Source organism: Ambystoma mexicanum, chromosome 5p (assembly GCF_040938575.1).
Source record: "Ambystoma mexicanum isolate Mex_15411 chromosome 5p, UKY_AmexF1_1, whole genome shotgun sequence".
Taxonomy (NCBI): Eukaryota; Metazoa; Chordata; class Amphibia; order Caudata; family Ambystomatidae; genus Ambystoma; species Ambystoma mexicanum.
In genome coordinates this window covers 519,086,489-519,113,373 of record NC_090930.1, presented here as the reverse complement: position 1 = coordinate 519,113,373, position 26,885 = coordinate 519,086,489, and the positions used below count along the sequence as shown (strand labels likewise).

Genomic DNA, 26,885 nt, shown 5'->3' with positions numbered 1-26,885 from the left:
TGTTTATTTATAGTGTGCTCCAAACCCAGAGGTATCTGGGAGCATTACAAGGATATGCATTTTCTTAGTTGCACACAGGCAATATACAGTAAGGCAATACAGGAATATGCAATTTTTTACATAGGTACATGATAATACAGTTTTTGTTATTTACACAATGGAAAATATACAGTTAGATTTACTAGGCATGGTTCAGGTTGAGGAAGGCTAACAGTTTCTAGTAATGTGCATCATTGACGATGAGCCAGCTTTTCATGTCTTTCCTGAATTTAAAGGAGGACTGGTCAAATCTTAAAGTGGTCGGTAGGGAGTTCCAGAGTTGAGCGGCCATAACTGGGATGCTGCTGCTGCTGCTGCCGCCTTATTTAAGTTTATACCTGGGCGCTTTAAGGCACAGAGAGTTAGATGACTGAGTAGGTCGGCATGGTTATTTTTGGTGAATGTTTCAGTAAGGTATTACGGGGCTGAATTGTTGAGACATTTGTAGATGAAGGACACTGTTTTGAGTTGTATTCTCTCCTTGATGGAGAGCCATTTGATGTTGCATCTGGTTGTAGAGATATGTTGTATTCGAGGTATGCCCAAGGGAGTTCCGAGTATATTATTCTGCAAGATCTGGAGTTTCTTGATGATATGTTTACTGGGACCTAGGTACAATGCGTTGCAATAGTCGATTTTTGAAAGTACTAGTGCTCTGGCCAGAATGATGCAGCTGTTTGTGGAAAGAAAGGGGTTTCAGGTGTGGATAAGCTTCCAGGTGTAAGCTGTTGCCGAGGCTGTTGCACTGACCTTTTTGCACATAGTCTCAGGAGGATAGCTCAGGGGCAACGTGCTCGCCTTGGAAGCAAGACGACACAGAGCAACACAGGTTCGATCACCGGGTCCGCGCTTAGAAACCTCTGGGTATTAAGCACTTTATAAATAACCAATCATGTCATATTCAAGGCGCAGTCTAGGTAGAAAACCAATGTTTTTACCTGTTTGGCCACCTTGATATCGTTTCCATCAATGTTGAATGAATGGTATTGATCACTCTGTTTTTTTGTTTTTGATGGGAGTGGCTAAGAGGAGTCGTTTGGCCTTCTCATCATTCAGGCACAAACCATGTGTGGCCACCCAGGCCTGAATGATGAGGTCAATTCTGTTTATAAGAGCTAAGTCTTTGTCATAATCGCCTGTCAGAGGTATGAGGATCTGGGTGTCATCTGCGTAGTTCGTGTAGGTGACGCCCAGATGGTCCAGATCATCAAACAATGTTTTAGTTAACACATTATAAATAGTAGGTGATACACAAGATCCTTGTGGGACTCCACAGAATAGGGGGATGGGGTTGGCTGCTGCAGACGCAAAAAATACTCTCATGGATCTATTTATGAAGGATTGAATCCATGCTGTTGCTTCTGCTGAAATGTGCCGCTGTGGAGAGATGCTTACACAGAACCTTGTGATCAACCAGATCAAAAGCGGCTGACGGATCCAACAGAAGCAAGAGGGCTGATTTCCCTTTATCTTTCAAATCGACAATCTGGATCTTTAGGTCAATTAGGGCTGTTTCTGTGCCATGTTGGGGCATGAATCCAGATTGACGGAGTCCAAGTAGCTTATTTCTCTCCAGATATGTTTGTATCTGATTGTAAGCTGCTTTGTCGATAATCTTTAGTAAAAATGTGACTGTCGTAATGGGTCTGAGGTTTGTGGATATGCTAGGGTCCAGTGACTTTTATTTTTTTTTAGAAGTGGGAGTACCCATGAGTCCGTCAGGTTAGTAGGGATGGCGCATGTGCGGAAGGAGGTATTAATTAGCGAGGTGATGAAGGGAACAAGTACACTCGCAGCTTCCTTTATGACGGTTGCTGGGCAGGAATTGCCTTGGCTATTGGAAGGTTTGAGAGAGGCTATGATGTTTTGCACTTCTTGGGGAGACAATGATGTGAATTTGAACCGTTGAGGTGGTTTATGGAGAGTGGTGCTCTGTTTCCGGGTATTTGCCTGAGGAGGCATGAAACGTTTTTTGGCGGCTATTTTATTTTGGAGCAAAGTGATTTTATTGGCTAAGGCATCTTGGATTTTGGTGCACTGATTTCTGTCCTTGATGCAGTTATCTGTAGGAGGGTGGGAGATTTGAGTTCTCTTAAAATGGTAAAGAGTTACTGGAACTAGCTTTATCAATCCTATTGTTATAGGTGTCCCGTTTTGCTAAAAGTATTTCTTCTTTATAATTAGCTGAGATTTTTAGAAGGATATCTTGGTTGGCTGTAGAGGGGTTGTTTTTCCAGGTGGTTTCACATTTCCTTTTTTCATTTCTTATGTCTTTGAGTTTGGGAGGGAATCGGGTGTTCAGGTGTGCTATGGGTTTACGTTTGCACATTTTTAGAGGTGCAATAGAGTCTAGGGCTGTGGTGATAGTTTTGTTGTAGAGATCCCCTAATTACGCTGGATCAGATGAAGCAGGTAAAGGTTTAAGCAGAGGTTGGAGAAAAGACTTCAGCTTATCCACTGTAATATCTGTATTATTTCTGGTCGGAATGGGTGGAGCAATAGGATTCTCTCTAATAGGAAGTGTGCAATCTTGCAGATTAAAAGTCAGTAGGAAGTGGTCTGTCCAAGATTGCGGTTCAATAGAGGTTATATTAATTGCACAGTTGAGGTCCGCTACCCAGCCTAGGAGGGCTCTCTCATTGAGGGCTAGTTCAGCCAAGGAATTAGCCAGAGTCAATGCGGATTGGTCTGTGGGGTCATTGAGACCTAGGTTAAAGACACCTAGTATGAGGATTTGCGAAGAGGACTTTGTGTTGGTGGACAGCAAGGTGTTAATTTCTTCTTCAAAGGAGTCTGTGGGTCCAGGGGGGTCTATAGATTAAATGCATTGTTATAGTGCGCGAGTTGGTGAGAGGAAGTTTCACCGTCAATAGTTCACATGACTTGGTAGGTTCGTGTGGCACTATTCTAAATCCCAATGTGGCTTTGGCGATCTAGGCAATACCACCACCTCTAGACGATTCTCTATCAGATCCGACGACCGTATAGTTGTCCGGTGTCGCAATAAGGAGGGACGGGCCTGCTGCTGCATGTAACCAGGTCTCTGTGATTGCTAGGAAGTCCTGTTTATTTTCTATAATCAGGTCAGCAATGTCAGCAGCATGGGCTACCAGGGATCTGGCATTGAACAATGCCCCATAGATAGCAGTAGGGCTTTTACTATGGGCGGGTAGGTCAAGTGTGGTCCATATCGATCTATTTCTCTTAGAAGCTTTGTAGATTTTTTATGGGACTTTTTTAGGCATTGTGGGCGGCTATTTATAGGTAAGGTGGCTGGTCATTTGTACGATTTACCTAGTCTGGCACCTAGCCTGGCATTTCTTGCTGTAGTTGGGCAAGGGCGATTTGGAGGAGGTGAGGTGGGGAGGGCTTCTGGAAAGGTATCAGGATTACTAGGCATTGTATCTTGTAAAATGGCCAAAGGCATGTTATAGTTATTGAAGGTATTAATTTCTAGGGGTTGTAATGAGGCTCTGAAGGGTTGATGGTATGCACTGGTTTCAGTGGTGGAAGGAATGGAGCGCGCTTGATCCTGCCAGTGAGAATTAAGGGTGGAAGAAAGTTTGGCCGGCTTGATGTAGCAGTCAGTATAAGAGTGTTTGGGCATGGTACGGTGACTTCTGGGCATAGGGGTATGCAAACTGACATTTGCAGAAAGAGATTTAGGCTGGATGATGACGGCGCTTATAATGTATGAAGGCAAACCCTCTGCAGTATCTGGTAAAGGCATACATAGTTGCAAGGTCACAGTGGGTAAGAACAGATTACAGACATTAGTTACTCTTGACTATCCAGAATTTGGAAGACTGTTTGCGGGTATTGATATGAGTCTAGGCAGTATATGTCTAGTACAACCGGTGGAAGCGGGTTAAAATAACGGGCACCCAAGTGGATCTTAAATGACAGCACAGTATAAGATGGTGGAGTGCAGACAGAGTGTTAATGCCTATGAGCCGGGTAACAATTTAGCATTTAGTGCCCCGGTCACTGAGATAGTATTTACAGGAAGATAACCGAGCCCCAATGTCATACAAGGTCACGTAGCCAAAAATCATTCGATCATTCAGGTTGCAACAGTGCGTTAGTTAAAAGTGGTATACAGAGCATTGGTACAATTACCATAAATGGTGACATACAGACATAGTATGTAGAGGCAAGAGTAACATGGACAAATCAGGCTGTTGAATGTCCTTTAGGGCACAAATTTGGGCTAAAGTACAGCCAAATATAAAATTGATCTAGTCACAGCCACCACACTCAAACAGGAACCAGCCTTCCTTACCTTTAAAGCAGGCATAAAAACATGGCTAAACAACAACCCTTCCCATTAAAGACCAGCCAACTCTTTTTCAGTACCTATTGTAACCAGCGTCCACCGCTGCACCATCACCTGTGTATCTTGTAATCAACCCTACTGTAACCAGGGTCACTGTATCTCGTAATCGTCCCAACTGTAACCAGGGACACTCCTTCTGTTATTTTTTGCATAACCTGCTCACCTGCTGTAACCTGTAACCTATATTCTCAAGCTCCGAGTTACCCTCGGGTTTGGCGCGCGATACAAGTAATAAGCAAAAATACATTAGGCACGTATTGATTGGATGCAGTTGGCAGCGGGACGAGACAATTTGTTACACGTTTCTCGTGACAAGTTAACAAGGACAATTCCAGGCAGTTTAAAATCCTATGGGGCACACATTTGGACGGAAATGCAGCCGGGGATATAAACGAGATCGTCACAGTAAGACACACAGGCAGGGAGAGCAGCTAGCAACAGTTCGACCTAATTTGAAATCGATAATGTGCGTTACTGTTGAAATGTAGACGGGGACAGTTCAGGCATTTTACAAATCATAGGGGCCCACGTGTGAGCTAAGAGGGTAGTCAATGACAATATCGTGATTGTCACGGTAAGCATATGGAATGGGATGCAGCTGGCACCAATTCAGTACTATTTAGAGGCAGTGAGGCACGTTTCAAAGAAATGAAGATGGAGACAAGTTCATGTGTTCTACGAGACATAGCGATACAAATCAGCATAAAGCAAAATCAAGCTGACTCGATTCGTATGGGTGCATTGCAGTTAAATGCAGACATAGGTAGTTAGAGGTAAGGTTCTGGATAGGTGTCTGGCACGTTTGGACGGGATGATCCTTTGCAGGTGGCTGGTGGGTGTGTGTACCTTGCGGACCGCGCAGTAAGCCTGATAAGAGGCTTGTGGTAGGGTCTCTCAGCCAGAATGTTATAGGCAGAGTCTACAGTTACAATAGGGGCAGTAAAATGCTATAACTCTTACCCTATGACGGAATTGGTTGCCACATGCGTGGATCAGTCATACGTGTAGATGCAGAGTTCCGCATCCTGTGGCCTCGGGTTCGGCCCGAACAGGCACAGACAGACAAGTGCCTTTAGAGGAGTGCCTTCAGTAGGGCGGCCGGCTTGTGCCTTCCGGCGGGGCCGTTCCTCAGATGAACGCAGGGACCCTCCAATGAGCGACAAAGGAGGTTGCTAGGCAACCTATAATCAACTGGTGGTGGCAACCATTTTAGGCTGCTTTCGTAAATTACCACGTATTGAATGGCAAAATGGAGCGAGAACCGGGCAAACACAGCCAGTAGTGCGTGGCTGAAGACCATGGACTTTTCCCTGGCAGTGAACAGCAGTATGGAGCAGCGTTTGAAAATTAGAGCGCACTCTGTTCTGCTTACCCAGGAAACAAGGTATTCTCAAATTGCAGCTGGTGGTGGCGGTGGGGACGGGCTCCTGCCCATCCACGGATCGACGACGAATGAGGCAGACACAGACAGGCAAGTGCCTTTAGAGGAGTGCCTTCAGTAGGAAGGCCGGCTTGCGCCGTCCGGCGGGGCCGTTCCTCAGATGAACACAGGGCGCTCCAATGAGCGACGAAGGCGGTTGCTAGGCAACCTATAAACAACTGGTGGCGGGGGCCATTTTAGGCTGCTTTCCGTGAATTACCATGTGTAGAATGGCGAAATGGAGCGAGAACGGGGCAAACCCAGCTAGTAGTGCGTGGCTGAAGACCATGGACTCTTCCCTGGCAGTGAACAGCAGTATGGAGCGGCATTTGTAAATTAGAGCACACTCTATTCTGCTTACCCAGGACACAACGAAGTCGCCTCAAATTGCAGTTGGTGGTGGCGGTGGAGACGTGCTCCTGCCCATCCACAGTTCGACGATGAATCGTTAGGACGACAAGAATTACCCTTAGACAGTAGTATAAAAAAATATACAGGTCATTAGGCGCAGAACAAACATAATTGAATAATGGCAAACTCAATAATATCACTACTCAAAACACATACTATGTAAAATATATGTACAATCCCTTTTCAGTCAATGTGGTAAAGTGCGGTTTCCCACCTTAACCTGTCGGGTAGGGAAAGCAGACGAAGTTTAATACATTGGCAAACTCCAGAGATGAATATCCTCAACTTAAAAAGTCCAGCCCTACGAAAATTGAAGCCTTGTGCTCAGTGTCAAGTTTGTTCATAAAAAACGCTTGGTGATGCGTAAAGCTTACAAAGGACAATAATCAAGGGGGAAGGAAAAGTTAGCAAGAGGATTCTGGAGTGTGGAAATTCGGTTCCGAGAGTCAGAAAATCTGCTGCGCAGAACAGGGCCATTCCCTCCTTTCTGACGGCTTTAGGAAGCAAGGGCCAGTCAAGGCAAGGACCACAAGGGAGTAAAAACGTGATGGATGAACTAGGGGCCACCGGTAAGTGATATTATTAATCACCGCCCTTCGCTTACTCCGGGTACAAACTCGGCAGGCTTGGAGATGGTCGCCTGGAGTGCGAAATCCCCTCCTTGGTTAAGCTTCAAAGTGCCCAGGCTCTGCAGGTGCAGATGCGGGTCCGGTTTACAACTGGAGCTGGCTCTCATCACGAATGCAGGACAAAGAAAGCACTGATGTAACTGGTCTCAAGACACTTGAAGAAAGGCGGGAAAGTCATCAGCAGCAACAGCCACTGACGCACAGTGACACAGGGGCACCCAAGTCTCACGGTCTGATACACGCTCCTATCTGGTGGCCCAAAGCAGCTGGGTCAAGGGAATTTGTTATGGAGATGTTTTCACTGCGAATTAGGATTTCCCCAAAGCTCGAGACAAAACTCGATGCAGTAACGCTCCAACGCAGGTGCCAAGGTACAAGCTGGTCAGTCCAATGGAGGGCCCAGGGCCACTTCCGAGAAGGCTCATTGCAGGGCAACAAGGAGGCGTTGAGTGATTGGTCCCACCACTCCCAGGTGGTTGAAGCACCTTTGCAGGACTTAGGAGATCGAGCTCAAAGCAGGGCTCTACCAGGACAACAGTGGGCTCAGGGTGCCAAACCTTCTCTGCACGGTTCTGGATAGTCCTTGGATTTGCTTTGCTTCTCTGGATACTTGGCTCTGTGTATAGGTCGATTTGGACCTTTGGGTGATCTGCGGGTCTGCACTCAGACCCCCTCCCCATATCCCAAAGTCCAGTAAGTGCTCACATTCAAGTGGCCAATGAGATCTGCCCCACTCATGCATGACAGTAGTGATCCAATCTGGGAGCACTGTGACTCTTATGCTCTCATGCACACCAGACCAGTAGTGCGGACTGGCATCAGACAGTCCCAGCCCACTTCCTGGGTACCCACACACGTGACATGCTTTATTTTAGCCCGTGAAAAGCACTGCCTTTCACAGGTTAATGCATGCCCAAATAAGGATTCCCCAGATCACAAAGACCAGGAGGAAGGCCAATGAACAAAATGCCTAAAGGAGAAGACACGGCCTTGATGGACACTAGCCACAGTCAGGAGCCAAACACGGTAAGCACGGTATGGCTTGGTAAAGAAATGTAAAAAAACATAAAAAAGCTTCCGCTGCCACCATTCTACTCCTAGGCACATTGTCCAGTTACCAAAAAATCTTCAAGGGATGTCTAGGGCCCATAAACTAAAGGACCCAAGTGCGCGGTACAATAATACAATAAATACAGTTGCCAAAAGTGGCCACAAAGTCATAAGACTAAGAGAAACAAAGTTTCTCCATACTGACAACCTGAAGGACAAGTCAGTTTCCCCATAACGATGAGCAAAAGCCCAGTGGAGTGCAGCTGAAGGCTGTGCTTAACTGGCAGAAAGTTGGGAAAGGAGGCTGAAACAAAAGCAAAAATTTGGGGGTCCACACATATAGAGGTAAAATAGCAGTAAGTGAAATTTTACCTAACATGGGGGCTATGTCCAATCTTACATCCCAGGCTCTGTACTTAAGCAATGACAAGTTCAAGATGGCCACCGTAGATTCTTTTGGCCCCACACATGCAGGATTGGCTGGTCTCCCTGGATCTCCAGGATGCCTACCTCCATCTACCCATTCACATGAAGAACCTGAGATTTACAATAGGGAACTGCCACTAGCAATTCAAGGGCCCGTTGTTTGTCTTTCTCTGGACGACGGGCTTGTCAGAGCTCACTCCCCATACTGGGGTCAGCACATTTGTAACCGATGTGCAGCCTGTTGCACTCATCAGGGTGGACTTCGACACTAGCCTGGACAGGGTCTTCCCATCTGGGTATCAAATAGCGAATATCTCGAAGATGGTGTCTCTTTAACCTCAGAAATCAGTTCCTGCTTCAGCTTTTCCGTGCCTGCTGGGTCGTGTGGCCTCTGTATTCTTGTAGTGCCAGTGGCACTGCTTGTTAGTGGTCTCAGTTTTAGGGATACACCCTGTATCATCTTCATGTTTCTGCGAAAGTGTTGAGAGTCCTAGACTGGTGGTCCTGGAGAGATAACCTACTGTAAGGGGTGTTGTTGCGACAACCCTGGCCCCAACGGAACATAGTCACGGATGCGTCCCTGAAAGGCTGAGGAGCTCACATACAAGACCTGACAGTCAGTGACCTGCGGTCTCCACTGGTATGTCAAACAGGAGTTCAGTGATCAGACTGGCGCTGGCCAGTCCCTTCGGAACGGAGCAAGACTGTGCTGGTCCTGATGGACAACACAGTGGCCATGCACTACCTCAACAAACTGGGTTTTGTGGTTTCCTTACCTCTGTGCAGAGAAGCAATGCAACTGTGGTTCTGGGCTCTGGAGAACCACAGTCACATCCACATATGATTACGGAAGCCTTGAATAGATGACTTTGACCTCCCACTCGTGGGAGCTTTGTCAGTTAGATGGAGGTGTTCTCCTGTCGGGGGGGACTCCACAGGGGAACCTTTTCACTTGGAAGTGCAGGTGGTTTTCAGGGACGGACTGGGACAAGAAATAGGTCTGGTCACCCAAAAAAAGTGGCCCACCCCTCGCCTCATGACCCTTGACCTCTGATGCTATCACCAGAAGTGATGTCATTTGACCCCAACCCAAAATGACACCCAGGAAAGCGATGAAACACGACCTTTCACCCCTTGACAAAACAGGAAGTGGCATTAAATAGCATTGTTCATTAAATTACTGTGAATCCAAGCAGACATCCAAGGCCAAATGATGTGTTATTATATAGCACTTATGCTTAAGCTCTTTTTTTATAGAACAAATATGCATACAATATCACCCAACCTGTGTTGGTACTCATTTATTGACCTAACAGGGATAAAAGGCTTTTTGAAAAAAAAAAGATATTTGAAGAGAAAACAAAATATTCAATTTATTTTCCAAACCGGCCTAGGCATGGCCATAAACTTGCCCCCACTCTCCAGGGATGATTTCGGCCCGGCCACGGGCTGAGGCAGAGGAAAAAGTTCATTGGCTGGACCCGGTGCAGGGCTTCAGCTACTATGTCTATCGGACGAGAGAGACTTGCAAAGATGGCCAGCTTTTCATTGGTTATGGTGGTGCCTGTGCTGGCAGGCCTGTGTGCAAACAGACCCTGTTATGGTGATTATCTTCTACATCTCGCAATGCTATTATCTGGCTTATAAGGATGTCCCTGAGGATCTCTGGGCACGTTACTCCAGAGAACTAGCTTCCACCTCAGCAATGTGGAGTCCATGTTCTGGATATTTGCGAGGCTGCTACTTGGGCTTCTTTTTACATGTTTGCCAAACATTATTACTTGGTTTCTCAGTCTGGTCATTACACTCATTTTGGCAAGGCTGTTCTTCAGAGTTTTCTGAATTAGGTGGTGCCCTTGCTCTCCTCCCTCCTCCAGATCTATGGACTATTATGGGAGCCTATCAAATATGAGAAATCTGTTGGAAGACGGTATCCATTAGAAGAAAAAATTACTTCCCTCTTGGTAATGTCCTTTCTGATGGATGCTGGTCCCACAGATTCCTCATCTACTACCCCACCCTCTCCTCTTGGAAGAGTTAGTATACCTTTTGTTCTGCAGTCCCTTCGCATTCGAGTGCTAGGAAAAAAGTGTCGAACTAAGTTCATAGGGAATGGTGCCTCAGTATATACTGGCGCCGATGGCCTTTCTGGTGCACAGCATGTTAGAGGCATTGAGAGTAGCTGAGGCGGACCCGCGCTATGCCACCTGGCAGCAGAAACGTTTCCAAAGAGCAGCTGTTCTGGAATATAGATATCAAATATGAGGAATCCGTGAGCAGAAACATCCATAAGAAAGAATGTAAGGTAAGTTATTTGTTCTTATTTAGAATGTGTTTTTTTTTTTGTGATGCAAGGTTACCTCTGTACGGAATTGTGATCTTCACCCCTACGGTAACAGCGCGTCTCCTTACCTTTGCACTCCTTGTATCTTCCGTGTATTCTTAATGACACTATGAATGTGCTAATGCCTCACCTTCTCCTGCAATCTGTAGATAGAAGACAGGAAACCAGAGCAGGTGATGCTTTCTGTGACACAAAGCGTTTTGTAACTTGTAGTGGCTCAGAAAGACGACAAATTGACATTTCTGCTAGAGATAAGAGTGAATGAAGTGGAAGAACATGGACTGAACATGGTGAATATGCAGTACAGCAGCTAAAAATGTGTAGTGATGTGCAGAGATCAAAACAAGTATGAAAGCTGGGAAGAACAAAGCGTAAGACCAGGAAAGAAAGAAGTCTGTGTATGGCGAAGCTCCTTTTATTTAAGCAATTGAACCTGAGGCGGGGCTCATTACCAGCTCGTTGCACTGGGGTACTAATAGTTTTTTCTCAAGTTGAGAAACAATGTGTTAACCGTTTTTCAACTCGAGAAAAAACTACCAAAAAAGATGTCCGTCATGGATTGGAGCGAAAGGAACTACAGGTAGTCTCTTCCCCCTTTCCATGGTGGCAATTTGCACACCGCGGATAAAATGGGAATACTAGTGTTCCTGGCACCAAAGAGGGATGATGCAGGAAAAGGTAAGTGAGACGGGGTCGGCGGGTTAAAGATGTAGAAAAGGGGGTAGGGAGGAGGGGCAGAGACGCTGGGGGAGGGCAATTAAATGCTACACGCCAAAGGAAGATGGCATGGCAGCCTCACGTTCTGAATAGGCTGAGAGCGGAGTCTTTCCCAGTGTGGCCTCCTGATTGGCTGGAAGGCTACCACCCCCTCTCCCTGGGTACTAATCTCTGTTAATCCCTAGAATGAGGATGAACCTTGTTTGGAATGGTACTGTGCAATGCGTTGGAATGCTAATTAGAACTTGTCAGGAAGGATGAAAACAAGATGGTGGTTTCCTTCATTTGCAATCCACATAGACTCCAAAACACCGTGAAGCAGTGTCCTCCCAGCAAAACCATGCCACTAGTACTATCAACACCATGTACTTTCCTCCAAATTCCATGGGGTGAGTGCAAGTACTAGTCTAAGTGGAGCGCAACCATGTGGTGCCATGTGCGTGGGTTCTGGTAGGCTGCCACACACTGATTTCAGAATAAAAATGTGACACCTAGGAGACCTATCCTTTAATTTTTGGAGCATGAATGCAAACTCTCTTCAGGAGACAGGAACAAAACTGATTAAGACGCCAAAGTCCTCAGTCATTTTCCTTTCTTAATGACGCTGCCACTCAACGTTTGCTACAATGTCTCAACCTCTGGTTTTCTGGGGAGCTTTTATGACCTTTGCCTAGAATATTCTACTGTCATTGCAGTACTCTGCATCATAACATGACAAATACCAAAATTGGCATCTTATTGGGCAGAATGGACAGTTCTGTGTAAGTGTGTTCACCATAGCTCTGACCCAATGGACAAAATGTATGAAAACAAATGTGGGGCCTATTTTTACCAATAAAGTCAAAATAAATAGTCTCCCTATCAGTATTTAGAGATAACACATGACAATTAGCTGACTTCCTGACCACTTGTTCTGGTAAAAAAATAATATAGGAAAATGAAGCCAAATCAGAGATTTTGGGATTTCTTTTCCACATCATAAAGATATGGTCCTAGAAAACAAAGGTACAGCAAATAGAATATAGAACCCACTAAATACATTTCTGAAACAAAATATGAGCTCTGTAAACAAAAAGATAATAGCATGGGATTGTTCGAAGGTGTTTCTTCTAGGACTGTATATAAAAGAAGCTCCTAAGAAAAATTAGGAAAAGGGGAAAAACTGGTCTTACCTGCCCATGGAACAAGTGAACAACAACATTGGCTCTTACTTTGAAATGCATTGAATGTTCGAAGCGTTGAAATAACTGAATCAATACTAGTTGAGAAAAGCACAGACTTTACTGTTTGGAACCAACCAAATTACTGGATAGAGAGAGCAACGTCTTGGAAACTTATTGCACATAAACACAATACATTGTTAAATCAGAAGAGTATGCATGCCGTCAGACATGATGGGTAAGTGACGGATAACAAAACAAGGTATTTAAAGCATTCTACAGTCAGATAGGGAAGGTGTCGAGTCTGACTTTCCTGCTTTACACAAATATCTAGCCTTGTTTAACCTCCAACAAATTGCGGATGCAGATAAATAATTCTTGAGTGCGAAAATATTAAGCACGGGGGTGCAAATTGACATCAAATTGCTGGAACTTGGCAAGTCACCTGGCCCTGGTGGAATTATGGCCTCCTTTCAGGAGGATAATTAAGAGATACTAACGCCTCTATAAACTGAAATGTTCAGTGAAGCCTTGGGGACCAAGTGTTTTCAAAGACAATGGGCCACATCGGAGCCCTGGCGGTATCCCAGCAGTTATTGCGCCTGGATACCAGCAACGCAAATAGTGTTACTGCTACTTGTTCCAGCGCTATCGGCGCCAGATCCCAAGTCAAGTAGTGGTAATGCAATAATTCCCCATTTCTTTTAGAGTCCATTGTACACTATGAGGATTTTCGGTGCAATTATAGCGCTGGTGGTGATTGTGCCGAAAACAGGAAGAAATCTCCAGCATTCTGCCCAAATTCGGAATTGGGTGGATTGTTAATGCAGCAGTAATAGCATTACCGCTGGATTTTTACCGCTCATTCCAACCCTTGATGAACCTGAATGAAGGAGATCCAAATCATTGAGTTTCATAATCCAGGTAAATACACTCTTAAATGCACTCATAACAGGCCCATATACCTAATTAATCCTAGATGGGAACTTGATTAAAAATGTACGGCAGATTGGCTGGGCCTATTCATTGACAAAGTAATACACCCAAAGCAAGTGAGTTTCTTTAGGAATAGGAATTGAAATATCAACACAAGTTAAATCCTAGGTGTGTTTGCCCATGCTAAAGATAACTTAGAGAATCGTCTGGTTTTGAGCCATGATACTGAAAGAGTGCTTGACAACATCCAATGATATTACATGTTTTCCATCTTGGAAAGAATGAACATGGGCACTTTGAGGCAGCAACAAGGGCCAATACGAATAAGAGCATAGTCAAAGTTGATTCCACTAGCTTAAGGTACGAAAAAAGATTATCCATTTTCATCTATCCTTACTGCCATTGCCCTTGTATCTCTGGTATTTACCTTAAGGGAAGTATAGGAAGTTTTGGAGTTGAGATGGGCAAATGCAAAAACAGACTTCTACTTTTGGCAGACTATATGCTGTTAATGGTATCAAACCTGGTAAGGCATTTACGTGAGATAGCTCACGGATTTAGAATTCATCTAGATACAAGATGAACTCTACAAGGTCAAGTATGATGCCAATATCAAAGATGAGCAACAAGGATGGAAATGCTCAATTACTAGTAAAGTAGCAACAAAATGAAATAATGTACCTGAGGACAAGAACTGAAAGTGATTTGGAAGTAGACTTTACATAATGGAGTAAGTTGAATCTGACTAAATGGTCTTGAAGAAACACCATCAAAATGAGCATTCTCCTGCATATTCTCTATCTTTCCAGCTGGATTTGCCAACTGGTGAAGGTGGAGCTATCAATAAGAATACAGAACATGCTCTCAGACATTGTGTGTTCAGGGAGGAATGGGTCCCTGCTGACCGTAAAAAAAAAATGGAACACTGCACAAAAATGTTGAGGATTTGGAAACTCGCATCTAAAGCAATACCACCATACCTTAATTTTACCAAATGTATAACACTTCAAAGTTCAAAGAGAACTTGAAATGGGGACTATCAGTTGTGAGGCCTCCCTGATGGAAATGCTATGCAATCCAATAAGGGTAGTTTGTTTGAACCCAACAATGCCCATGCTGAGTAAAATATCTGTTTCCCTGGATTTGAATGAAGTTAGATATACATTTGAACATGCTCCTGGGCTTGATCTACAAAAATCTGCTGCTAGACCAGGCCCGCCACAGGAAAACTGGTCAAGGGACTGTGTGAACTGGTGGAAAGAAACAACGTATTAACCTTCCATGCCATTTTGTATTAGATATTTCTGATGCTTGTTAATCTACTTAGAATCACATGCTGTGCATATAGGCTGACATCCAGTGGTAACCGTAGAGTATTGCATCGTGTCTTTCGCGGATCGAAAGGGGATGTCGAAATGGGCATGCCTGTAACACCATCCCTAATGTGACGTGTAGTGTACCCAAAATCCCTCACGTGTCGAGATCCCTTAGATTGTTTTTTTTCCGCCCAGCTATCTGGTCCCCTTAATGCAGAGCTCTTCATAAAACATTGTGTTATTGTTATATTTCTCGACCTTCGGTCATTTGTTCTTATTGTCACTCCTCTCTACGGTCGCGGAAGACTGCAGACTACGGAACTTTGATGGCTGTTGATCCAGTCGACGCTGCCGACCACGTGGCTGGGCCTTCTGGCTGGCCTGTACAGTAGGGAGAGTGGGGTCAGGGTGGTCATATTCTTTTCATGAATGCCTTTCCTTTTCCCCTCTTTGTTCCCTTGGGTTTGTCGTCGCTATCACAATCCTGCGCTATGGACAGGACTCCATTTAGATTTTGTCCTTCCTGTAAGGCAAAATTTCCATGGAAAGACAACCACTGTCTGTGCAATAGGTGTCTTCCCTTCGATCACAACAAAGCGTCCTGTGCGGCCTGTAAGCTCTTACATCCGAAACTGTTAGAGCGCTGTTTGAAGCAGTGGGCGGCCTATGGTATGTCGAGGCCGAGAGTAATTCCCCCGCCACCACAGCCGCTGAGTGTGATGAAAGGATTAGCGATGACCAAGGCTCCACTTTCCCAGTTTCAGCACAGCCTAGATGCACGGAGGGCAGGAGTCCATCCCCCCCCCCAGCCACCAAGCAGCTTCATGAGAAGCGTGATTCCACGTCGACGCACAAAGCATTTCCATCTCTCATCAGGGTAAATCAATCCACTGTACTGCTGTGCTTGTACCTGCTTTGAGTGCCCTCCCATAGTTTACTCCGTTTGCCTGCTGAATTGCCCCTCGTAATCAGCAGATTTCAGCCCAATTGCCTGTAAAACCATGCGCACAGCACCAAAGATGGCCACCACCATGATTTGTTATGAGCAGCTCTGATTGGACTGACCAATCCTTTTACCCAGAAGGACGCCACCTGAAGGCCGGCCCGCATCCGCCAAAGGCTCGCCTTTTAAGGCAAGAGCCTGTCTTTGCCGCATCAGAGCCGCAAGGTGAGACCCCCTATCCGTCGTAGCATCTACCTGACTCATCTCCCAGATGTCGTGCGTAAAGCTCCAAAATCAACAATCCTAACCCGCCCTGCGGAACCATACCTTTCAAATGACGAATACTCCTCATTCACCATTGATGGAAACATTATTAGGGTGACTAAGGAGGTAAAAACCCTAGGATTCTACTTGGACTCTACTATGTCCTTCGACAAACAAGTAAAATCCCTTGCCTCTACTACAGCTTACACCTGTAAGCTTATCCAAGTCGGCAAACCATTCCTCTCTAATGACAGCTGCATGATCTTGGCTAGAGCTCTAATACTTTCTAGGCTGGATTATTGCAATGCTCTTTACAGTGGAGCTACCATAATCATCATCAAGAGGTTACAAACTCTGCAAAATAATGCCTTAAGAGCAGCACTAGGTATAAACAAAAGAGTACATATCTCTGCCACCAGACGTCAACAGAAATGGCTCTCTAACCACAACAAAATTCTGCAAAAAATGTCTCCTTGACCCACAAAGCACTAAACAATGCGGCCCCTAGCTATTTAATAGGCTAAACAGAAGAACCTCCACTAGACCGACCAGAATCGGTAACAGTAACTGCCTTGTGGTACTGAGATTCAGACTCACCAAAACTGGCGGTAATAGCTTTCCAGTGAAGGCAGCCAAGATCTGGAACACCTTGCCTCATGAGTTGAGAGTAGACCAACCATATCTACAGTTTAGAAAGAACTACATCAACCTGCTCAACTCTACTGACCGCTAGCCACACTAGAGAAACCTGCCTTTTCTGACTATCTTAGTCTGTCCTCCGCATTTCAGACAATGACAATCTAACCTGCCCACTACCTGTATATTTGTTATATTGCTATAGCTGTGCCCACACCGTGAAATATTGTCATAACATGTACATTTGTGATACTGTTATATTTTTGCTTATAGTGTGATATATTGCTACACTGCCTCTGCAGTCTTATTGTGAATTATCTCTCGACCTTGTAAGCTTTGCACCGCCTTACTGCTGCGCCCTGTTACCTTCGGGTTTGGTGCGCATTAGAAATAAATAAACAAAATTCTGAGGCCATTGACCTTACGGCAGAGAGTTATCACTCTGCAGCGCCCGTCCCCGGCCCCGATAGGCACGACGAGAGTCCTACTATAGGGACTGTACAACCCGGCGACAGGGACGCACCAGATTCCCACACAAAGCACACAACCTACGTTTGTGCTTCAGCGGTTCAGTTGAAGCGCTCCAATGCGCCAATGCGCACGTCGGGTACTTCGGCGGTGCCGCTGATCTTTATGATCGGAAGCCCTCCCCGCAACCGTGGCAGCGGCAATCCGTCCAGGCAGTCCAAGAGTAAAGGCTCTGGCACCAAAACCCATGCGGCCGTCGAGATGTCTCAGAAGAAAGCACTGACACCGCTAAAGGCCCTGGTTGTGTCGAAATCCACCGCGCAGCCACCAGCTGCAACCTACACACCTTCCTGTAACCCCGACAGTATTGCGAAGGTCGTTTCGCCGGTGAAACACAATGAACAGTCAAAAGATATGTCGAAACAGACGGAATGGCCTAAAGACGTGTCTAAAGACACGTCACAACGCCCGGAGCCTCGAAAAGATTACTCTGAGAGCCCTTTGTTTTTATCCAAGACTTTAGGGGGAGGGAAAATCTCGACGTTCTAGAGAAGAAAATCGCCAGGAAGACAGCTTTCCTCCCCTGGACTCCTCTGGTTCATCATCATGGACCAGAGAGAAGTTTGAGGGATGCATGAACAGACTGGAGAAGTTTGTTGAATTCTCAGAAAGATTTGCGCCTAAAAGGCCTTGTGAGGAATTCCCTTATATGCCTATGGCCAAGTTTCAGAGGACCTTTGATGCTCCTCATGAAGCGAAGGTTTATGACCTTACTGATGATGAGGTTCTTATGGATCCATACATACATGATGATGATCCTTTTGGGGACCCTACTGATGATCCTGCTGATCCCATGGAGTGTTGGGAAGACAACCATCCGGTTGATAATCAACCTTGGGCATCCCGTACCCCAGACCCTGACACCTTGTGTATGGATTCCCCTCCTACCACACCAGTCCGTCAGGCCTCACCTGTTGATGATCAGGTGGCGTTTAACGCTGGTTACAGGTCATTTGGTCGAAAAAAAAGGTCGACAGGACAAATGGTCAACGCAATTTGGTCGAAAGACAAATGGTCGAATTTTTTTTTTTTTGTATTTTCACATTTTTTTGGGGGGGGTCCCCCCATAGCCCCCTTTTTTTGCTTAAAAACCCTTTTTTTCCTCAACGAAAACCTGACAAAGATATATAAATAAAAAAAATCGACCATTTGTCTTTCGACCAAATTGTGTCGACCATTTGTCTGTCGACCAATTGTCTGTCGACCAAATGACCGGACAGCTTTAACGCTATCTTAAAGAAGGCAGCAGAACATTTCCAAATCTCAACACAGGAGGATTTTGTTGAAGACCTACTAAAGGAAAAGCCTCCTGCCAGTCTGGCCATACAATTACTGAACTCTATTAAGAGACGTCTGGCTCCTTCATTGTTAACACCAGCTCAGACCAGGGCGGTTAATCCCAGAGTAGAGAAGTTGTTTCGCCCTTCTCCTACCAACCCCCTTTACATTAGGGGGCATGCCACTACGGATTCCCTGGTAATTACGACAAAGAGGAAGAGGGCGGGTGTCTCCCTGTCTACAGGTGAGGCCCCGCCTGATAAAGAATGCAAAAAGTTGTGTGCACTGGGAAAGAGGGTTGCGACTGCTGCAGCATTCTCCACCCGCATAGCCAACAACACTACACTGTTGGCCTATTTGGATGTTCAATGGAGCCTGCTGCAAGAGGGCCTTCAAGAGGTCCCTGAACCGGTGCGGGCTCGTCTGCTTGCGATTGTATCTGAGGGCAAGCAGGTGAACCACAACATTCTTAAAAATACTTTGGACGCTGCTTAAACAGCGGGCAGGACTTTAGCCCTGGGTACCCTACTAAAACGGCACGACTGGTTGAGAAGCTCTGGGTTTAAGCCTGAAACCTAGGCATCCTTAATAAACAAGCCGATTGAGAAGACCAACTTGTTTGGCAAGGGCGTTGATGTGGCACTTGAGACAGCAAAGAAGGAACACAAGACTCTCAAGACCTTGAACCAAATTACCCAAAAGCCTTCCCAACTGAGAGGGGATGGCTCTTGTTCCTTTCGTGGGCAATCTCGCAAACAAATGGTCCTCAGGACAAGTATCTAACACCACCACCACCACCTATCCACCTAGAGGACAACACCGTGGGAAGGGTAGGGGCCGGAATTCCACCCCCAGAGGCTCCCCGGCCTCAGGTTAGAAATGACCCTCAGATCCGGGTCCCCTCCCATGCCTACCCGGTCGGGGGACACCTTACATCATTCCTTTATGCATAAGAGGGGATAACAACAGACCAGTGGGTACTCAAGACCGTCGCCCATGGGTACTGCATAGAGTTTTGCCGACCACCTCAATTCAGACTGCCGAAATCAAGATACTTGAAGCCGGAACACCTATGCATCCTGCTGCAAGAGGTTGAGATCCTGCAGGAAAAGGGCACCATAGAAATCGTCCCTTTTCTACAGGTAAACAAGGGTATTTATTCAGTATACTTCCTTGTACCCAACAAGGATCTCACCATGCGCCCTGTGCTAGACTTGCGCCCAGCAAACAAATTTGTCAAACCTCAAAACATTTGTATGGTCAAGTTGCAGGAGGTAATTCCTCTGCTGATGCAGGAATTTACATGGCAACATTGGATATGAAAGATGCATACTTTCATATTTCAATGTTGCCGGCACACAGAAAATACCTAAGGTTCATGATAGAGGACAAGTACTATCAGTTCAAAGTACTCCCCTTCGGCATTACCTCAGCACCAAGGGTTTTTACGAAGGTACTGGCAGTGGCAGCAACGCACCTGCGCATATAATCCATCCCGGTTTACCCTTACCTCGACGACTGGCTCATAACAGGGGATTCCTCTGGAACATGCCTTTCGAAAACTCAAGACGATACACCTCTTATTCAGCCTGGGATTCTCCATCAACGAGATGAAATCCAGCCTAGACCCCAGTCAAGTCAAACAGTTTCTACGGGCTCTAATTCGGACAGAAGACTGCCTCGTCTTCCCCTCCAACGAGAGGGTTCAAAACATGCTGTTTCAGATCCCTCAGTATGTAGCCGGTCGTGAGGTGATGGTACGTAAAGCCATGCGACTGTTAGGAATGATGGCGTCCTGCATTTACTTAGTTACTCAAACACGTCTGCGCATGCGTCCCATGCAAGAGTGGCTCAACAGCCAGTGGTGTCAGGCCAGCGGACAATGGGGCAATCTAGTGGTTGTCTCGCCAGCCCTCGTTCTCTCTCTGCAGTGGTGGTTGAAGGAAAACCTCTTGAATGGAAAGGCCTTCACCACCCCCACAGTAGAAGCCACTCTTATGACGGATGCATCTCTCACGGGGTGGGGGGTCTCACCTGCTTCAGCAGACGGCACACAGCGTATGGGCCCCAGAAGTAGCATCCAACCACATACATCTGTTGGAGCTGTTAGCCGTATTCAAAGCACTGAAAACCTTTCAGAAACAGCTGCAGGGGAAGACCGTCCTAATCCTCAGACAGCACGGCTATGTACTATCTGAACAAGCAAGGGGGCGCACACTCTCCAGGGCTAGCCAAGCTGTCCAAAAACATTTGGAAATAGGCTCTCATACACAGGATGTTCCTGTTGTCCCAACACGTTCCAGGGGAGCTCAATCTTCTGGCGGAGGTGCTCGGCAGAGACTTCCCACTGCCCGTAGAGTATGAATGGCGTCTACACAAAGACATTGTCTCCAACGTTTTCGCACAATGGGCTTCCCAGAGATAGATTTGTTTGCAACTCTGGAGAATGGTCAGTGCCAAGATTATGCCTCCAGGTACCGCCAGAACCGATCCAAGGGGGAACAGTCTCTGGTTAGCATGGTCAGGGAAATTTGTTTACGCTTTTCCCCCGACTCTCCTATTCAACAAGATTGTGCACAAGATGCACCAGGAACCAGTCACCATAATATTGGTGGCCCCCATGTGGGCCTGCCAACCCTGGTTCTCATCTGATGGAGATGTCCCTATCTCCTTCAATGGAACTGCCTTGCCCATACAACATGCTATCTCTGGACAAGGTGGAAACACTTCACCCATGCCCGCAAACCCTGAATTTAGTGACCTGGCTCATGAGGTCGTAGAGTTCGGGCGCTTACAACTTCCTCAGAGATGCATGGACATACTTAGGGAGGCGAGGAAACCTAACACCTGATATTGCTACTCCAGTAAATGGAAGCGATTTGTTATCTGGTGCAATTCCAAGGACGTCAACCCAATTGACTGCTCTCCTACTCACATTGTGTTGTACCTGACTCACTTACTAGACTCGGGCTGGTTTTTAATTCCCTGAAGGTTTACCTAGCTGCTCTCTCAGCCTACACTACGTCACAACAGAAGATGTTGTGATGAAAAATACCAGTTATTAAGGCTTTCATGGAAGGGGTTATAAGGATTCATCCCCCAATTTCTAACCCGGCTCCCGGATGGGACCTAAATGTGGTATTGACTAGACTTATGGGGTCTCCCTTTGATCCTATGCATAAGGCAAGTCTCAAGGACCTTACCTATAAGACAGCCTTCCTAGTGGCTGTCACTCTTATAAGAAGAGTTGTTGAACTAGATGCCCTTTCAGTTCTAGACCCTTTCGTTACAGTTTAGAGATAAGGTGGTTCTATGCACTCACCCTCGTTTTGCGCCTACATTTATTTCCAAGTTCCATGTGACCCAATCAATAGAACTGCCTACTTTCTTCCAGAGCCCGACTAAGGGGCCGAAAGAATCCTACACATATTCGATGTGAACAGGGCAGTCATGTATTACCTGGAAAGAACTAAATCACTAAGAAAGACAACCCGGTTTTTCGTTTCAGTGGAAGCTGGTAGAGAAGGGGATCCTGTCTCTAAATCAGCCATCTCAAGTTGGATTGTCAATTGCATCACACTCTGTTACACTCTTGCTAAGAGAGAACTGCCCTTCAAGCCTAGAGCACACTCTACTCGAGGCACTGGGGCTTCCATAGCATTCATTGCAAATGTTTCCATTTGCAAAGCGGCAACCTGGATATCTGTACACACCTTTACAAAACACTGTTACCTAGACACTCATTCTAGGACTGATTCTCAGGTGGGACAAGCAGTATGAAGACATCTTTTAACTACTGTTTCTTCACAACCCACCTCCAACTCCGGGTACTGCTCGCTAGTCTATGCACAGAATGTGATTCTAAGCAGATTAACAAGCATCAGAAGATATGGTTCATGGTCATTGCATCGAAAAAGATGCATCAAAATGACAATGCATCGAAAATAAAAGCATTGAAGTTCTATGTTTTACATTAAAAGTACATATCCATCGAAACTTTTCCATCGAATAGATATGTACTTTTAAATGTAAAAGATAGCATTTCCATGTGTTTATTTTCTACATTAAAACGTTACATGAGCTGTCCAGTGCTGAAATTACGGCACTGGCCAGCTCCTTGTAATGATTTAATGTTTTCTTGTATATTGGGGCGGGGGGATACCAACCCCAACCCCCATCGCCCCATAACCCTTACCCTAAATCTAACCCTTAATCTAACCTTAGCCCCAACCCTAGCCCCTAACCCTAATCTAACCCTTAATCTAACCCTAACCCTTATCCATCAACATGAACCATCAGAAATTATTCAATGAATATGCTTTTCGATGTAAAGACAATTCAATTAATAATTTTCATTGGAAAGGTATTCGCTGAAAAGGTGTTGGATGGAAAGACCAGATACCGAAGAAATGCATTACTTACCGTAATAGCATTTCTGATGTTGTATCTGCTTAGATTCACATGCGCCCACCCTTCCTCCTCGCTCGGGTGGAAGGAACATAGACGTCTTACTGCTTTCTCTCTTTTATGTACTCACTCACGATAGCCATTAGGCTCCCTCATGGCAGAAAAAATACAATTGGCGGGACTTCGACGCGTGAGGGTTTTTGTGTACACTACATGTCACGCTAGGGATAGTGTTACAGGCACGCCCATTTTGACGTCCCCATTCGGGCCTCGAAAGACAAGATGCAATACTCTGCGGTTACCACTGGATGTAGGACTATATGCACAGCATCTGAATCTAAGCAGATACAATCATCAGAAATGCTATTACGGTTAAGTAATGCATGTCATATTCCGAATAGTGAGAGGTCTCAGTGCAGGCTTGTCAAAAAGCATTGCAACCTTATTTCCTGAAGCTATCTGGAAACGTAGAACATTTTGTGTAGATCCAGATACCGTTATCTGTGCATCCACCATATATAAAACCATCACATAATCAGACTGAATGCTTCGAAACAAACTAAGGCATGGGAAAATAAATTGCAAACAAAACTGACTGGAGAAGTCCGGCTAAGATAGCTAAGAACACTAGAGGAGGATATTATCTTGGAAATGCCATACAATCAACAGCATGTTTTCTTGCTCCTGCCCGCTTGTTTCAGGGAGAGTTTTCTGTAGCACATCATACTTCTTGGAAATTCCAAGAAGTGAATACAATACAGCATTAAGTCCAATTATTCTTTTTTTGCCTCATCAGCATTTTGGTGGGAAGAAATGGGCCATAAAAACGAATTTATATTGTGGATGAATGAATGTGGTACATAAGGGCCATGATGGTGGCTAAAAACAATACTGTGGATGGAAAGCACCTTGCAATTTAATCTCAGTGTTGTGACTAAGTGAAACCGAAAAGTCTTCATTGGTATGGGTTGTAAACAATCTGCTCCTTGTTTGTCTTCTACCTGGTTGTTGAGCCCTTCTTTCAAGTTCTCTCCATGTGCATGTTCTGAAGCGTTTAGAGCAGCGGTCTGCAACCCATGACTCTCCAGATGTTTTGGACCGCAACTTCCATGATCCCTCACCAATGACTATGCTGGCTACGGTTGATTGGAGTTGTAGTCCAAAACATCTGGAGCACCAAAGATTTCAGCCCCCTGCTTTATCCTTTGATTCAGACTTGGTTAAAAGGATAGATTTTTAGTAACCAAACTAAGAAGTGCTAATAATACGTATCCATGTTGTTTAACATGCGATTACTGTGATGTATGGCTATGAAGACTCCATTAATAAAATAATTTAAAATACATGTGGTTAAAGCTTGTGTGACTTTCAGTAATTGTTTTTCAAAGCTTTTAGGACATTCCTTATCAGAAAACTGGAAGGCAGCAGTCTGTAAACTATCTGAATCTGAGAGACACCAGGTTGTGAACCTAGTATTATAGATTTGTAATGTGTGTATTGCACTGTCACACGCCAGTGTATACAAGTAGACACATGATTTGATTTTTGGACAGTAGTGATGTTAAGAGATAGCTTACCTGTGGAGTAAGCACTATCTAGGCACGTGTAAAAACATAAAAAAATATATGGCATCCATAAAAAAAATGTTGAGGTGCTCCTTGTATTGCCAATCTGGTAACTCCTGATACTAACATACTATATGGAAACCAGTATTGCCTTGAAACCTCTCTCTGCGATATTGTAGGTAGTCTAAAATGATGAATTAACTGACCTGAACTCACAACTTGCTGATACCAAATGTAGACTTTAGGACTGTCAAATCAGATTTAAGATTTCTTTAAGATGTCTAAAATATCATTTGATTTTATTTCAATGACAATGTATTTGTTTTTTCCCACTTTTTTTTTTTTTAACAGTTATACACCTTTTGCCAATGGACCTAATGATACACCTGAAGAAATCCTCATCCGAATAGGCAGTGGAAACTTCTCTTTGAGTGGTGGGAACTGGGACACAGTTTCTGATGCTGCAAAGGTGTAAATAATGTTGATTGTCTAAATATTGCTACATCTTTTTTCGTCGTATTAGTACATTTGGCACTTTTCAAATGTTTGCAAATTTGGTGTGTTGGATGCTTGAAGATTACTGCCCCCAAGAGCCATCATACTGTACAGAAAATGAAACATTTTACAGCATTATACTGTTACATTTTGATAAGTTTGCATAACCAGGCCATTTACTGGTTGGGTTTGAAAATGAAGAGTAGGAAAGTGTTTCTCTTAGAACCTTTCCCTTTACAGATGTATGTGGGAACCCCATTCTGCTCTACTTCCTTTGCCTGTGTTGCTCATTCTTAGGGGGAAACGGACTTGTCCCCAAGACTATTAGTGCTGAGAGACATCTCTCTTTAGGAATTCTTGGTTGTTACAATTGCACACATCACCTTAAAGAGGAGTGCAGTTGGGATACTTTGTATCCTTATAGCATTTTACATAATTGCTTTTTTGTTACTTTGACAATCTGCCTCCTAAAACAAGCTGGTGGCAGCTGTGGTCCTTTTACTGTTATTGTGTTTATATTACTTGTGCACTTTTGCAAATGGCTACTAAAAGTGGCTACCACCCTAAGGTGTCTGGTATTGAGATGGATTTTCTGGTAATGAGATGAATTTCTAGAATCTGGCCTGTTGCGCACATTTTAGGAGGCCACCATATTTATAGGTTTCTCCAACCCCAACATTTCCAATAAAGGTTTTACAAATTGTATCCATTTTGTAAGTGGCAATACTTGTGATAACATGCCTTCCCTACATTACCCACCTGACTCTGATTTCCCCATATGCTGATGTGGATTGGCTGGGAGATCGATCTTCCACCATTGGTTCCAGTAAGGACTGCCCAGGAGTTGCAGGTTCGAGGAATCTTCTGGTCAAGTGCAGCAGCAAGATGCAGCCTCTGTCGATGAAGAAATAAAAGATCCACAGATGCAGGGCACATTAGGACACTTCACAGGTTGGATGAAGAAGAGTTCCAGCGAGGGTCTCCTCATACTGGAGATGACACATGCCCTTCCAATTGCAATCAGCAGCTGCTCCAGGACAGTGTAGGGGAGGCATGGTATCACAAGTATGACACTGACACAATAGGTACAATTTCTGGGGTTGGGCAAACTCCTACTTCGCCCTATAACTAAGATGGGAGTAGTCTTGACCATCAAACGATAAACAAAACAGTCCTAGTTGAGTCCATCAAACCAAAATGGCCTATGCTAACAAAACCTAATGCCTGCCCTATGTCTTGTACAAAAAAATGTATAAAGTATATAAAGGAGAAGTGTTCAAAATAATAAATGTGGCTGAATCAGCTCTCCTCCGCACGTTATATCACACGGAGTAAGGCGCTCCCTGTAGGCAGGATGACACATTCTCTTTCCACTTCTAAATAATGTTTCAACAAAATGTTCACGTAGGTCCCCCTCTGTCGGGCTCAGACCCCTTCAGAACAAAGTTCAGCAAATATGCAAGTGGGCTCCCTTACCCAAGCTTATTACACTTTGGGTCTCCCTCAGTCGTGCTCAGACCGCTTTCGGATGTCAATACTTTCGAATGTGCGTGGCTTTCTTTACAGACTTCCACAGGACCGCTTTGACTAAAAGTTCAAGGTTCAACTTTCACTCTCCCCTTCTCTAGGAGTTAATTTTGCTTACATCACTTTTGCTGTTCATTCGCTTTATCGTTACAAACAATGTACCTTTCACTGAGACTTTCGAGTGGGCTACTTCCTTTCAACAGACCACTCAGTATTGCTGATGTCACAGCTGTCCTTACTTCAACGTTCATTCAGAGGTCTGCCTTTCTTCGTGTCTCATCCACACACGTGCAGCCTTACTTGCGATATGTTGCCACTTCAAACTTTCTTTAAAACACACTGGTCTCTCGGGTCGCTTGGCAACTCACCAGCAGTGTGCATTTCTTTCTTGGTTTTACGATTTCCCATTCACGAGTCAAGGTTAGTACCACAGGCTTGGCCTCGCCTACTCAACTCTG

The 26,885-nt window shown here is 45.0% G+C and overlaps 1 protein-coding gene across 1 annotated transcript in view; it reads left to right on the top strand.

Moving 5' to 3' along the window:
• Positions 1-26,885, top strand: part of RPS6KA6 (ribosomal protein S6 kinase A6) — a 905,586-nt gene that overhangs the window by 787,212 nt on the left and 91,489 nt on the right. Inside the window, exon 20 of the mRNA XM_069612921.1 lies at positions 24,757-24,874. Within this exon, the coding sequence (XP_069469022.1) occupies positions 24,757-24,874 (118 nt within the window). The remainder of the gene's footprint in view (positions 1-24,756; positions 24,875-26,885) is intronic.